This window comes from Saccostrea cucullata, unplaced genomic scaffold, assembly GCF_032062105.1.
Source record: "Saccostrea cucullata isolate Sc308-1 unplaced genomic scaffold, CSIRO_AGI_Scuc_v1 ctg14202, whole genome shotgun sequence".
Classification (NCBI taxonomy): Eukaryota; Metazoa; Mollusca; class Bivalvia; order Ostreida; family Ostreidae; genus Saccostrea; species Saccostrea cuccullata.
This window is the reverse complement of record NW_026919835.1, coordinates 1-16,272: the sequence shown is the minus strand read 5'-3', so window position 1 is coordinate 16,272 and position 16,272 is coordinate 1. Positions and strand designations below refer to the sequence as shown.

The 16,272-nt window shown below is 32.8% G+C and overlaps 2 protein-coding genes across 2 annotated transcripts; both read left to right on the top strand.

Moving 5' to 3' along the window:
• The first annotated feature begins 1,107 nt into the window (after positions 1–1,107).
• Positions 1,108–2,369, top strand: LOC134238904 (uncharacterized). The gene is made up of 2 exons (XM_062721028.1): positions 1,108–1,491; positions 1,932–2,369. The coding sequence occupies exons 1-2, from the start codon at positions 1,134–1,136 to the stop codon at positions 2,066–2,068; spliced, it is 495 nt and encodes a 164-aa protein (XP_062577012.1). The 5' UTR covers positions 1,108–1,133; the 3' UTR covers positions 2,069–2,369.
• Positions 2,370–9,369: 7,000 nt separating this feature from the next.
• LOC134238897 (cerebellin-2-like) lies at positions 9,370–14,390 on the top strand. The gene is made up of 2 exons (XM_062721018.1): positions 9,370–9,750; positions 13,922–14,390. Exons 1-2 carry the CDS (start codon positions 9,636–9,638, stop codon positions 14,368–14,370), a joined length of 564 nt encoding a protein of 187 aa, XP_062577002.1. The 5' UTR covers positions 9,370–9,635; the 3' UTR covers positions 14,371–14,390.
• The last annotated feature ends 1,882 nt before the right edge of the window (positions 14,391–16,272 follow it).

Below are 16,272 nucleotides of genomic sequence, written 5' to 3'. Positions count from 1 at the left end.
TTGCACTGAAAAATTATTTGACGATATAATCGGGCAAAATGTCACAAATAATATAAAAGAATCTTTACTTATATTGTCTTCACAATTTCCTATCAAAATGTTGTAAATTGGTATGAATTTTGAGTGATTTATCAGGACATATCAGGAGCAGCAAAACCTTCGACGTCACAGGCATTATAAAAAAAAAATATGTGATAGAGCTTTGAATTCATTTTCTCAACATTTTCCCAAGAGTACCTGTACAGTTTGAGTTACCTTATCTACTCAACATCCAAACACCATTTCTTGTCAAGCTTAAAATCTATTAAACAAGTAAAGAATATTCTTTTTTGGTTTTAAAACCAAAAACTGCAGGTATTTATGAGATACAGTGTGGCATTGGTCACTCTCATAAACGTTCTTCACGGTCCGGATAAAGTTTTCGTCATTAATCTTCTTCTCGTCCTCCTGTGTAGCTTTTTTACAGAGGTCTAACGGTTTAAAATTTCATTTTGCTATTTGTAGACAAATGTCACAAATACTCTAGTTTACTACACGTAATTTGACAAAAGTGTGGTGCGCCGTCAATTCAGGAGACGTCATTTTCACAGTCGTTTTCACGGGAATCGCATCGGAGAAAAATCACTATACATGTATTTCTGTTAGTACTTCAATAATCATGTCAGAAATCTAAATACATAAAAGTACAACAATTAAAAGATACATCTGAGAAAACTGTCGAAAAATATCCGTATGCCGTATGCTTTTGCTTCAAATTTTTTGTCGTGCTCCGTACATCTCCATCAGCGATAGCAACTTACCTATAATTTTCGTAGAATCTTTTTAAAATAAAAATATTTTGCCAAAAATTTATTGGAATCTTTAAGATACATCTCTCTGTGAAATTTCATAACTATATGACGTCTGTAAGAGTAAATAATAGCACAGTCCGCGTAATTTTTGAACGGCCCTCGTACATGTAGCTTCAATGATGTACATAATATTTTTCTAATGTAGGTGGAATTTTTGGTAAGTAAAATATTCTAATCATTAGCTAATCTTATTTTTAAAATCAACTTTTGAAAATATTATGAATATAAAAAGTATCAGAAATTCAAATTTTATGCAGTATAACTGTTCTCTCATATTTTATCATGTGTCGTTTAGCTTGCGAACTAAACCCAAAGTCTCAGAAGCTGATATTAAATTCCACCATAGAAATCATATGTGTCTATCCAAGTGATATACCTTTAAACAATTCGGTAGTGAGCTTAGAATTCATGCCAATAATTGACTTAAATCAAACAAAAGATGTAACTGTAATAAAAATTACACTTGAACCAAATGTCTTCCGCGTAGGACGTTGGAAGATTGAAGTTTACAAGTCCTCAGCTGCAGTTAAATTTCACGGAGACCCAATTAAATGTGAGGGGAACGGTTATTATTTTTTCACTCTGTATAGTCCTGCTGCGACAGAAAAATTGAGCAGTCAAGTGAACATCAAATATGAAAGTAAGGTTTCTGAAATTTAAAAATATTTTTAGAATTGCATGTAAATAATTATCATAAATGACTGGGATATCATTAATTCAAATAACACTGTACCAAAAGACACGTATGATCTAGACAGATATCCTATGTCCAGAGTTAAAAAATCAAATGATGATTTTACATGATTTACACTGTACCATTCAATTAACTAAACGGTAACTGAAAAACCAGCCAAAATGTAACTCATTGGCGGAGCTCTGCTATTCAGTAACCACTCAGTAAACATTCAGTAACCACTCAGTCGACTGAAGGGTGCAGGTTCATCCAGTGAAGTGCTTCCATATAGTGTGCTGGGATATAAGAAAGAATCTATAGTTTAACAGGTCTTAGTCATTATAAAAATTCATTGCTGTAATTTCTCTTTTGATTTTTTGATGAATATGTATTATATATGATTGAAGGTGAAGTGTCATCTAAGCGAATGGTTATCATAAAATCCAAAAAAGAACGATTTCTACGAGATCACGTGTTCAACTTCCGGCTACCCACCGGCGACAATAATCCTACAGAGGACTATACAGAATACCTACCCTCTTAGCAGTGTAAACGCTTCATGTGTCATGGGATGTAACGAAAAGGATGGTTGGTCTTCTCGCTGTACCGGAAGTATTCCAATGGACTCTGTGACGTCTCTGGATGAAATTACATGTCGATCCATCCACTGAAGATGAAGAGTTGCACAATTTGAATAAAAATGAATCGTATATCATAACTCATAGCTAAGAAATACAAAACGATACATGAGTAAATTAAGATAAGATGATAATTTTTTTTTATTTTCTTGTTGGTGTTGGGGATTTCATTATACCGATCCTTACAAAAATATGTAAATTCACATTAACGGAGACCTTTAACCCTTTATTCAAATCACCAGACTAACATATTGGAATTGATAAAACTAAAAAAAGAACTTGTTCGTTTGGTTGTACATTGTATAACATGACTCTCATAGTGAGAATATACTGACTTAGTAATCCACAAGGTCGATGCAAATTTTATTTCATTTCTTCATGGAGGGGAGAGGGAACACCATATATGGCGTGCAAAAAATTTTGATTTAACTAAATGGTTAAGGATAATTGTATAGCATTTCAAAGATTTACTTATTGATACTATTTATAAAATTTTGAGATTTAAAATTAACTATATATTCATTGATTATATGTATCCACATCTTATTTACTCCACCACTTGAATACTTTGTTGTAAAGTACTCCTGAATTTTTTTTTGTCATCACCACTTATGCATCTTTGTTTGGAAGGATTTTTATTAAGATAATTAAATAAAAATAGTCTTGGTAATTCAAATTAATTTCGGTTGTTTGGGGAGATCAGGATTATTTAAAACTGAAATAAGATTCTAAAGAATGTCTTCCTAAGAAAAGGAGATACTAGTATAAGGTAAAAGACCCCTTTCTGCAATAAATTCCAGTTACTCAAGATCTAAAATACGATTAAAATAATGCGCCTTACGAAGATAATTGTTTTGTTTGCTTTGTCAATTGCGATCAGTACATTAAAATCGTACATTGAAGGACGTGGAGATCTCTCTATGATCTGTCTATATCTTTGTTCATTTTTGTCCCTCAATTGTTTTTTTTTTCATGAAAACATCTGATACTTTTATTCGTTTCAGACAGAGTTGTAAGTCTTCTACTGTGTTATAAATACGTAATCTTTCACCGAATTCATTATATTTATAAAATAAGGACGGCAGCGGTTGAAAAATTGGGATTCCTCAAATAAGGAACCAATTAGAATTAAAAGTAATTTAATGTCCTTACTATTAACTATATCCTCACCCAAGGTGAGTACGTTTCTAGCAGAATTATTAATAGTTGATGGTGATGAAGAAGACGCTTGAGAGTTCTGGTTCAGATGTTCAATATGTAGATACTGTTAAGTTTCTTCACAATATCACAATTATTATAATAGCAATTTCAACATGCAACAATAGATCAGATATTATTACTTACATTTATTCATAAAAATTAAACATGAAAACAATCTACAAGTCAAAAAATATTTGTTAAAAAAGGCGAACGTAATGCATTGAAAAAACAAATTAAAAAGAACTGTTCTGGGAATCATTTAGAATTTATGTACACCTACATTGCATTGATCTCACATAAAAAAAAATCTCTCTTGGGCTTTTCAAGATGATAATTAAAATATCATCATACTAACAGAATTAGCAAATATTAAAATAAAATTGTGGCTTTCCTCAAGGCATGTATTAGAATGATTAGTCAACAGAAAATGGATAACTCAAATATAAAAAGAATAGATCCATTGGTGATCACTTGAGCGTAAATGAGAATCTAGAACTATGATTTACTCTGTGGGATTGTATACTGTATACAGGGTTATTTTCGCCCCGTGTTATTTTCGCCCTTGTGCACTTGAAAACAATTTTGCCCCGTTTTAAATTCGCCCTGTCATAGCTCTGTTTAAGAAATTGTACTGTTTAATTTGAATTCGTCCCGTTTTAAATTCGCCCAATCAAGAAGAGGGCGAAAGGGGCGAAACTAAAACGGGGGCGAAAATTTCCCTGTATACAGTTTATCCCTGCATTCAGGTGATATATTACACTTATTTTACAAGTTGGTGAAGACTGCTTGTTGACCTCACCATCATCTTAATAAAGCTTTCTCAGATTCACATGGTGAAAAAAATATGATAAAGTACACCTACATTCAAACATGATAAGAATCACTTTACAATGGCGAGATTCGATCATGTGTGATCATCAAAACATAAAGATCACGATGGAATAAAACCATAAAGCCTTAATATATCATGCAAGTACAAATACAATGTTGTATCCCTAGCTACAACTTTTCAGAAATACGTTCTGAGCATAAGCCAAAGTCCATTTTCCATAATATGGAATATTCTAGATAAAACATATGGAGATAACAAACAGTATTAAGGTCAAGATCTAGTAAATGACTTTAGAATGAATTTTTAGTGCTAAATCCATTATGACGTCATAATCACTTTCAACTTTCTTTTTCCCGTACTTTACGGCTCTAATAGAATTATGTAGAAAATAAAGTATTTTCATGAAATTCAATTTAAAATCACATGAAAAGTAGTCCCGATACCTATCTTAAATTTAGAATTATTTTAAAGTAGAGACTAAAAACATACAAATAACCGTTTTCTGAAAAGCTGTAGGCAATCTGGATACATTTCCTTAGTCTAATATGGACAAAACTCTTATTTTCAATACTGGTTTTCTTAATTTTTCATTGAAAATGACAGTACAAAATATGGTTTTTCATCTTGTTTTTCTACAAATTAAGCCCCGAAACACATATTTTGACCAAGCTAATGTTATAAAGCATCATTAAAGGAATTAGTTTCTTAAATTTCAAAAATCTGTAGGCACCTTCCATTTACTAGATCTTGACATTAAAGATCAAAAATCCCAAAAACAATACAAAATAGGAGCAGAGCATAGACGGACCTTCAAAACATAAAAGGTTTGATCAGGTGCCACGGAGAAGTGAGCATCCCCTGTCGACCGGTCACACCAACATGAACCTTAATCAAGGTTGGTACGGGCCATATTCTCATAAATGTTCAAAGGGTTTTCCAAAAACAAAAGTTTATCTCTTTGAGAGTAATATTTTTCTCTTAATTCAATTCTCTGAATGTAATCCATGATGTTAAATGGATATCTATATCCATGCTCTCTATATTTAGACACATTCTTATATGAGTAGATTTGGTAGATGATGGAAGCATCTTTTGTATATAGTTCGGTTATTAGTTGACATATATGTCATTTTCTAATATTGTTAAACATGTCATCTTTTTAAGAGACCTTCTATTAATTTAATGCAAGTATTAATAACATATCCAGCTGCAGACTGTTTTGGAAAAAACAAAAGTATGGAAGTCCATTATCATCTTAAATGAAAGTGAGGCAAAGTCCTTTTGATGATAAGCTTTGATGTCAACCTTCCTTTGATATGGAATGCTGTGGTTGAAGAAGAAAGCCAGCTGACTAGGTTCTATTAGGTATTTATTACGACATTCCATTAGATTTGTCTTTGCAATTCCAATGAGGAGATCAATAATATAAGAGAATCCCTTTGCAGAGGCAATATGAACAAAACTAAGTCTTTCTTGTTCGCAAAAACAGCTTAGTGCACGGCAGCTATTAAAAAAGGAAGAACAGCGTAATGCATTTCGGCTACGTTTGGGTGAGAATAGTGTATTGCATTAGGGTTATCTTTATACGACCCATGATTATTGAAATAAAATAAATTTGGTAGAATATATTTGGTAAAATATATTTGGTAGAATATACTTTAACTTTGCAATAATAAATGGTGCTGGATGGACAACACGTTCTACATCAAATGCAGGTAAATTTCCTTTATCAAAGGAACGAATCACATTCAAATTTCCTCCTATCATTGCGGCTTTGAGCAGATTGGCTTGTTTGCACTTTTTTATAACAGTTACAACTTTTTCAGTAAAACCCGTAAATCTTGTGTCATTTATAAACTTATAAGAATTTTCTCTGTCTGTCGTAAAAGATATACCAAAGAGACCTATCTTGATGATAATTTTTGCAGTTGTCTCGAATTAAATCTCTCGAAAACAATGAAGACAGTAATAGACTGTGATACGTTGACTTTTGCAACAGTACTCCTAGAAACAGTACTTCATTTTCCTTGCATATGATATCATAACACTTGGGATACAAAACTTTTATTACAGAAAGCTAATAAAATCGTTTTTTTTTTTCAAAGCATTGTGCATGTAGATAAACAGATCGTACTTTTTAATGAGTCTTGTTTTACTTAATGAAGAAAAAGCTTCGAAAGCAAACCGTTCATAATCATCAAGTATTTCCAGGTTGTGCTTCAAACATCCTGGCCTCCTGAATAAATCCGTCAAGCTACATTTTTCAGGCAAATATGAAATATAATATCCATATTTTGGTTGACATTCTGCCGTGTTTTCGAACAGAACATCTAAAACTGACATCTTATAATTATCTTTTGTGAAAAACTTACGACTTTCAACTTTAAACACAACCATTTCACACGATAAATTAAAATCCAGGCTTTTCGAAATATCATTCACAACCGCTTTTCATAATAAAAATTGAACTTGTAAATTTACTTACCTTATCATTGGTCATTCACAAAATCATTTAAAAACATTCTTATTTAAAACACAAGAACTCTGAAGTTGACATCAAAAAGATGCGTGACTGATTTACAATATCTATGTTGTTTTTAGAGACCAGGTCTTCCAATAATCTATTGGAATTCCCTTTGGTTACTTATTGCATCCCGTTAGCAGACTTATTTTGTATTCATATGAAGCAGAGTTTGTGCAAAATATTATGCGTTAATGGAACTCTAGCAACACGCTCTATGGTAAACGTGATGGCTTTAACTTTTCAACCGTCAACTTCCCTTTACTATGCAGCAATACGTTGTATACCTTCATCAGCTGCATCACTTTATTTATCTCATTTGCCTTGTGAGAGCTTGCTCTACTATAAGCAATTTCTAAAAATTATTGACAAACAAGTTGATTAAACAAGAATGTTAGCACTCCCGTTTAAAGTCGCCATTTCGTAAGTTCACCGGTCAATACAACGACCTTGTCAGCAAAGAGAATTTATCAGTAAATCAAATGTTGTCCGATTTTTTTTTCATTCTTATTGATAGGCCATTATTTACACACTGATTTGTCTACAGATATTTCTGTTATTTCCCGATCAAGTTGGCAGTGGATGTTCACTCCTACATACATGTAGCACCTGATCCCACCTCTAACATTTTGGAAGTTTGTTTGATCATGTTTGATCCGTTCCTATTTTGTAACGTTTAATGTTTTTTTAAAAGAAGAACATAAACAGGATTTGGTTCTCTGGGCACCTGAATGACCAATAAAGTTGACTCGATTGGTGACAGGTGTTTGGACTAAGGCCACTAAAAAGAGGAGAAACAATTTTCAACAAGAAAAACTATTAGCAGAGATGATATGATGTAGCTATATGATAGAAATGGGAAGAATCTTTCCATCAAAGCAAAAAACATCCTGCAGCTGCAAAAGAAAAATTGATATTCAAACAATGTTGGTCTTATAATATTTTTTTTCCAGATCTACACAGGGCGTCCTTTAATTATTTTTTTAGGGTTTAAAACATCTATGAACACACTGCACCTAGGCCTGTTCTGGGTCAGCTTAAATTTGTTTAGTGCGTTGCGTTTTTCCAGGTTGACCTTCCCATACCACCCTATAAGATGGTTTTTCAAATGTGATCCTACCTTGTTTTTTTATATGCACAAAATATTTACATTTGCAAATATCTTTCTTATATGAACTTATTGAAGAGAAAATATGTTCAATTCGGTATGAATTTCATTTGGGGTAAAGGTCATAGGGCGACCGAATCACAAAGTGAAGTTATATTTTTTCTACATATCTCTGTCACAGTGTATCTTTTTTGAAATATATTTCTATGTTAAAAACGATGAAGAAAATAAAATAATAAACAATATGAATATTTATATATATGAATATTTTCCAATCACAAGATGTACAGTAAATTTTCTTTCGGCGTGAATAAGGTTTTAAATGCTATAATAGCCTAAAATCGCACTTACATTTTTAACCCGAAAATCTTTTGGAGCTACAGATGTGTGCCAAAATTTAAGATAAATAAATTATCATAATTTTATTTTTTCTATATATATTTCATTGAAAACAACATTTTGTAAAAGCACTGGTATGATAACCTTTCTTCACAGATTTTATTACAAAGTTCTTGATAATCCTATAAATTATTATGTTTGGTGAAAACAATAGTATTTATCTGATCAGCATTAATATTTTTAAAATATTGTAATTTAATTGCGGCGTGAATTTTTAAGTCACATACAATGAATTATACAGTCAACATTGATCTTGAATTTTAGAACCGATTTAAAATGATGAACTATCTTTTCCAAATTACTAAAAATGCAATGATCTTTTTAAAAAAGATAGCTACATATTTTTAAAATAAATTATAAAATTGGACAAGGATTCATCATTTGCCAGTGATTTTACAAAGTGTTGTTTCAATTGAATGTATAGGAAATTATCTTAAAGTTTGCCACACAATTTTATGTAAACTAAAACAAGCGATTCCATCGCTTTTGACTTCAAATATGAAGAACTTATAAAATAGTAAGATTTTTCTCAGCAGCAATCATTGTTTTTTCACTATAGTAAGATATTTCCTAAACTGGACTGCTAAACATGAATGTAAACATTCAAATATAGGAGCGAGGTGCACTTTTAAGACCAAACAACTTCTAGGTCACAACGTCACAACATAGCAATACGGAGGCCCGTTCATACAAGTAATTAAAAAATGTTGAAAAGTTCTCCGGGAAATAAACTTTTAGTTGGTAAGTGATCAAATCTACTGAGAAGACCTTCGGGCTTTACAGGATTTGATCACATGACCAACTAACAGTTCATTTCCCAGGAAACTTTTTAACATTGTTGTTTATTTTTTAATTAATTGTTTCTTGTTTGTTTTTATTTAACGTCCCTCTCGAGATTTTTTTCAACTCCTTACTTCGCGATAGCTGACACTCAAATCACTGCGCCAAGTGGGCGACTTACACAATTTATGATAAGCATAGTGTTCAGTTGACCTCTAGCCAAGCTGATAAAACTAATGTACAATCCTAACATACATTTTTCAGGCAATTAATTTTACTGGACAATTTACGTAGACTTTCTTATCTTCATAGAACACCTGTGTCATATAAATTCATGCCTCAAAACTTTGCATGCCATTACGTAAACAAAGCTGAGAAATGTAGTTGCTATTTGTCTTTTTTATCGTGCAATTTTCATTTGGGTATTCTAAAAATGCTTGTGACGAAAAACTGGTTGAATTTGAGAGGAAATTAGCTGCTTTGGAAAGTTTTAATCTAAAACTGGCTCGGAACTTAAAAAATACAGAGAAAACGCTTGAAAACTCAGAAAAAGAAGTCAGATCTTTAAAAAATGAGAACATTCATATACGTGAAAAGTTACAAAAGACAACTCTTGGACTCAATGAAATTTCGATGCGCGTTGACAAAATGGACAATGGAAAACAATGTTCCGACAAAAACAAATCGAAAGCTCTAACTAAGTTTCTAGAAAATCAAAAACTTCGGAATTTAACTTACTTAGGTAAAAGTAAGTACAAATGATGTTTCTTTTTTAATTTCATGTTGTAGAGAAGAATACATACTTTTCTATATTACATCCTGTGTCGATCAGCCAGAGACACCAGTATAAGTCAGTGAACCGAAGACCAAAGGGTTGAGATTAGTCGAAGGCTGATACATAATGTGATGTGGATAGGGTATGTTTTATGTTTATTACTGTACATACTCAGTAACCTTGGCGGATCCAGAAATCTTGAAAAATATGAATCAGACCAGTAATTCGGGTCGGGGTAAGGCCAACAGCTGCTCCAAAAAGATGTTTTATGCATTTTTTGGACACAAAAGGGGGCCTGGGCTCCTTGGGTCCCCTCTAAATCCGTCAATGAGTTATAAAATGCTTTGGTTTCATCAATATTCCTTGAGCACCAATTTTCGAGGATTCTCTGCTGAGGAGATCCGAATTGATACCAAAGAAAATTGATGAAAGCACACGTAGACATCAACAAGAGGAAAAAACAACGACAGACTTGTACCTAACATGTACACCTCCGTGCACTTTTTAAACTCACGTGGTTTTGCGCATAAATTAATGTCACATTGATGCATGTACAATGCTAAATCTGTAAAGAGCCAACAAGCTGTATTTAATAAGTGCTTATAACTTTATTCATTTTGTTAATTTGTTTTACTAGCTTTTAAAAAAAATCACCAATTTTATAGGTAAAATTTTGATAGGCTCTTTGTTGATAGATTATGATATTTCCCGAATGATTTTTCATGTTTTCTCATCAAATACAGCATGTTTTTATATGTCTCAATTTTCAAACATCTCTTTGTCTTGTCTAGACACACTGCAGAAAGAGCTAGTGCAGCTAATGGAAATTATGTATTACATGTATCTGTACATTAATGTGACTGTAAAGTGCAAGATGATAAGATTTTTTAAATCTGTTTGACTGCTTTCCATGTTAAAAAGCTGCCAATTTTCTTAGTCACTTTCTGAAATCTAGCATCATAAAAGATACGTTTCACCGCAAAAAGAAATATTATTGTTTTCAAAAGTAACAATTTACTGCATTAAAAAATAAAAAAAAATATACTAAAATTATCCTGTCCTTTGGCATGTTTCATTAGTATTGTCATTTTTGGTGCTATTATATTTTGGCAAAACCAATGACTCGTACTGAAGTTCGATAATGTTCAGTTTTATTGAAAGAAGAATCTGACATTAATTTGTGCGCGAAAATCCACGTGCGCTTAAAAAAGTGTATCACCATTAAAAACACCTTACGGCTATTTGTATCATTGTTGCAGTGTTTTTCCTTTCAAGATCACTGTGTTTTCATTTTTGATACAGCAAGGGTAACTGTGATCTAACAACGGTTTTACCGTGATCTATCAAGATAGAGCACATTAGGGTGATGATGAAACAATTCTAATAAATGACCCATGACCTTTCACCGAATAATAAGAGAAAAGTAAATACAAAGTCTAGTAAACATAGTGAAGGAATACCTTCCCTAACATAAATCAATCAAAGTACTCAGAAGTACAGAGAGCCGGGCTCATTTACAGAGTAGAATGGATTTCTTACATGAATCACGTTTATATTCTGATGAAAAAATTATTTTAAAACTATCAATATAAATGATAAGACACTGACAGTGAGTTTTTCAATCCTAATACCACGGTCCGATTTTGTCAGAATCAGAATTAATCTGGTACCGCGGCTGAATGTAAATTAACAGGCCAGTCTGGTTCCCTCTCCTGCTTTACCTCGTATGTGTAGAGAACTACGGTAACACTGATTATCAAAAATCCGTACGCTAATGAACTATGTTCTTTGACTTATGAAGTTTGCAAAGTCATTACTACTAATGTTTATTTAATATAGATAAAACTTCGTTTTATTTTTGTTGCTTTATTTAGCGTTTGTATTATCTCAAAAGCGGTTGAGAGTAAGAACTATATTTTTGCACGTAACTTTAAAATGGCGACTAGGGGGTCAACATCCTGCCTTGAACAGGATCACATAAGCCGGCAATTGCTCTTTGAGCAATAAGCCCGGCTAAAAACTAATTTTGCACGTCGATTTTTAAATCCAAAATGAAATTCAATCACACAGCGCGTTTTGAAATTTTTGACTCTCATATACTTGAAGCGTAACAAAGCTCTCACAATGAACTACATTTACAGGAAATGAGGTAAATATTCCAAGCCGTCTTGTTTTATTAATTCCAACACAAATCGACACATCCAGTATTTTGGAGAATCGCCGTACATCTCGGTCAAAAATGTATATTTTTCCATGCGGTATTCCTTGAACGTTTAAATTGCCCATTTGGTATTTTTACGAGTGTTAAGATTGAGTGACATGAAGAATTTTCTCTCATAATTTCAGTTTGCATCGAGAATTTCATTAGCATAAAATCACAACCGTCATCCATGGCGTTCAGACTTGAATGGCGAGGTAATTCTACAGTACAGTTTAAGAAATGCAGCGCGCTATACTTTTCGAAACACGTGTTCCTTTTTCATTGGTCAGATAAAATTGTATGATGAAATTTTGATAGATCGTGGCTAACTCAGTGCGTGAGAACACAGTCGAACTATGTGCTTTTAACGTAAAAAGTGATAGATCATGGGTAACTCAGTTCCTGGGAAGAATGATACAAAACATATAGAGTACCTTTCAACTCGTGCATCTTCAGATATCAGACTCTGGGGACAAGCCCCCCCCCCGCCCGTCTGATATCTGAAGATACACTCGTTGAAAGGTACTCCATATATTACTTGGACATCAGCAAGCATGTTCATGAAACATTCCTAAGTTTGTCCTAAGATTATTCCAAAGTATGACTTATGAAGAAAGTTAGGAACATTCTAAGATCAACTTAAGACATTTTATAAGATGTATCTCGACGTTAACTAAGGAAGATTTTAAGTTAGGGCAATTCCTAACGTACAATGAACACTTGTTTCTTAAACATTTATCGATAAATATAATATTTCATAGACATTTATCGCCAAAAAATACATAATGAAAAAAGGAAATCAATTTACATGTATATATGACCTCAGTACATTTTGATGTTTGCATTTTTAGAATTATATTTAGTACCGCTTGTAAATCGCATTGAAACAAACAAATTATGGTTAAGATTTATACTTTATAGATATTTTTAACCTTTCATTGATCTACCTTGATGATGATTATGATATAAAGCATAGACGTCGGAACCGGTGGGAGGGGGAGGACTTAGCCCCCCACTTTTATTTTTGTTGCAAAGATAGACATAATGTAGGCATTAGAAATTGAGGTTTAGTTTTTCTGTTGGTTAAGCCCCCCCCTCCTCCCCCGTCCCACTTTGAATTAGCCACCCACTTTCAATTTGCTTCCGACGCCTATGTAAAGTATTATAAATGTCTGTGTCATTTTTTGATAAATAAACTGATTAAAAATAAACTGATTTTTGTAGGACATAAAAAATGTGTTCAAACAGAGAATTTGAAGCCAACATTTTTTCTTGAATATTGGAACTCCCAATAATTTAAAGTATTAAAGTATAAATTATTAGAATGACAACTGTTCTAAATTCTTCGTAACTTGAAAAAGGGTATAATGTAATAAAAAAATGAAATTTTTAAGTGCGATATTCAAGTGCTTCTTGATGAGGTGGAAAATACGAGAAATATCATCTCTGTATTAAAACTATCGAAAATTGTAACATTTGTTGCAAAGAAGAGGCCTTTTGGTAACATTTCTTTTTTAATTATTCGTGTAAATCAACAGCTCACACATGGACTGCTGAGAAGCAAGAAATTGTCGCTAATTCTTGCAATGTACAAAATCAAAAGCATCACAACAAACTTGGGATGATCTTAGGACAAGCTTAATGTTGTTCTAAAGTTAGGAAAAACTTAGGCAACAACCTAAATTTAGGAAAGTTTCGAGAAACTGACATTTCCTAAGACGTTCTTTATACTTAAGACTAGGACATTTCCTAAGACGTTCTTAATAGTCCTAAGATAGCTTCGTGAACATGCTTGCAGATATCGATGCATGTAAAACCTTTATTTATCACACTTTACTATAAATTATAATACTGTACCATCAAAGTTATCAAATATGATAAGTGATATTATCATCATCTTGTATAATATATTTCTTTTTATAATACGTACCCCTTTTTTCTTAGGTGAACAAAAAAGACTGATTGGAAAAGACAACACCATAACCCCGACTCCTACCGCACAAAGAATCGGATTCACTGCAGTTACAACGGATCATCAGATGCATTTGATGATAGACAGTACTGTCCATTTCCTTAAAGTCATCACCAATGCCGGCAATGGGTTTGACCCAAACACAGGTATATTTCGGGCACCCGTTTCAGGTTTATACCTCTTCAGTGCATCCATTCTAAGCCTTGCTGGCCATGAAGTCCGATGTGAAATAGCAAAAAACGGAGACGTCGTGGCCTATATATTTAGCGGAGACAATGCAACGTATTCTACAGGAACTCAATCAGTTTTACTCGACCTCGTACAACATGATGAAATTTGGATAAAAATAACCAATAATAATGATGTGCATGTTCTAGGAGGTGGTTGGTCATCCTTCATAGGGGTATTGATATCTCAATAATTTAGTAAAGGTTTTGTCAAGCAAGACCCCTTTTCTGTATTTTTGATTTGATATTTTTAAAAAGCTCGACGTAAATATGTTCTCTGTGTTGGAATTCTACATATCATGATATGACATAAAAATCATTTCTGAAAAGATAAGCAGCGCTTCATACTTCAAACTGTTTTGCGTTACAGTCGCGAAGTAAGGAGTCAATCCTTACGTCGCGGGTTCAAATCCCACTGTGGGATGGGAGACCGTATAAACTAAGGTCCCGTGTCGCAGTAGGTGCTGGCACAAAAAAGATCCCTCCCTGCTCAATGGCCCTAAGTGTAGAGTATAGGACAAAATTAGCAGCTCTCAAACGACAAGTGGTGGCGTCTCCATATGAGTGAAAAAAAATTCGAGAGGGACGTTAAACAATATACAATCAATCAAACTGTTGTGGCTTTAATTTATGTTATTGTTGTTCATGAAAAACAATATTACAACTTTTAAATTTTCTTAATGAAATTTATAGCAGAGGCTTTTTTTTTATCATATTAACTTTTATTTACATACAGAATTACATAATTATGATAAGTAAGCAAAAGAAAAAATAATCTTTTTGGTTTTATTAAAGGACAAGATAGGGTAACAGCAGTATTTGGCCCCCAAGTTTTGCTGTCTTTCAGAATGATCCAACAGTTTATCCATAAAAACCTGTTGTTACCCCTGCCACAAAATGAGCATTGGTTTTAAGATTTAGAATATACAGGGGCCAAAGTGAGGTCAGAATGTAGGTCAATTTCCGTCATTTCTCAATTTCATGCAAATTTTCATCAATTTTACAGCACATTTTTTTTCGGAAAACATAGGGCACAGGCTTGCCTATCTACCAAATTTATATATATATTATACAATAAAATATCAGATGCAGTTTATGTGTAAAAATCTCAGATAGACAAGATTGTGCTATATGTTTTCCGAAGAGAAATATATCCCAAATATGATGAAATTCCACCAGAATTGAGGAAATTCTAGAAAATGCCCTATCTCTGCGCCCTCTAGTGGATTCCATGTAAGTTTGAGTCAAAATTAGTACTTATACATATTAAAGTGAGGATCATTTTAACTTCTGAACTACAAACTATCACAATTCTACCATTGTTCTGATTTTTATATCAAATAGGGGGCCAGATTCGGCTGTTACCCTATCTTGTCCTTTCTGCTTTAAAATGCACCCATAAAATACATGAAATAGTTCCTGTCTTATTGTTTGGCTTATCAACAAACTTTTCTTACCATTGTTCTTATATTTAAGGAATGAAGCTTATTTCAACTTATGTTATCCGATATAACATAACTTGGGGCAGTTTACGCTTTATAAACCGCGAAGCGGTTTATAAACAAGCGTAAACTGCCCCAAGTTTTGTTATATCGGATAACATAAGTTGAAATAAGCTTCATTTCTTATAATTTAATTTCATTGTAGACAATGAGACAATATTTCCTCCGGAAAAAGGCTTCAAACTGAGCATTATTTTAAAAGTAACGTCAAGCGGAGAGATGCGTTTTTTATGTAACTCATTGTGACGTAGGCAAGTTATGTTATACGAAATGGATAAAACCGTTTAACCAATCAAATGACGCGTTAAATCTGAAATTAAATTATTTAAAAATAAAATTCCTTAGTCAAAGCCTTTTGCCGGTATATCGATATTGCAAGAACGTATTGCGATACGATATTGTTTGTCGTTGTATTGCAATATACCGAAATATCGATATTTTTGCCCAGCCCTACTTTCTAAAATGCATGGTAATGCATGCTGATTTTTGTCTATGTACATCTTATGACCTTTAATCTTAAAAGTATTTAGAAAATTAATCTTAAAGGAAACACATGAAATTGACTCATAATGTATTTTACGCTGCTCCTCCTTG

Excerpts from the sequence above, each read along its gene's own strand:
- LOC134238904 (XM_062721028.1), top strand. The coding sequence starts at position 1,134 with ATGTGTCGTTTAGCTTGCGAACTAAACCCAAAGTCTCAGAAGCTGATA. Across the intron at positions 1,492-1,931 it reads AGTGAACATCAAATATGAAA|GTGAAGTGTCATCTAAGCGA; the intron begins GTAAGGTTTCTG and ends ATATGATTGAAG.
- LOC134238897 (XM_062721018.1), top strand. The coding sequence starts at position 9,636 with ATGCGCGTTGACAAAATGGACAATGGAAAACAATGTTCCGACAAAAAC. Across the intron at positions 9,751-13,921 it reads TTTAACTTACTTAGGTAAAA|GTGAACAAAAAAGACTGATT; the intron begins GTAAGTACAAAT and ends CTTTTTTCTTAG.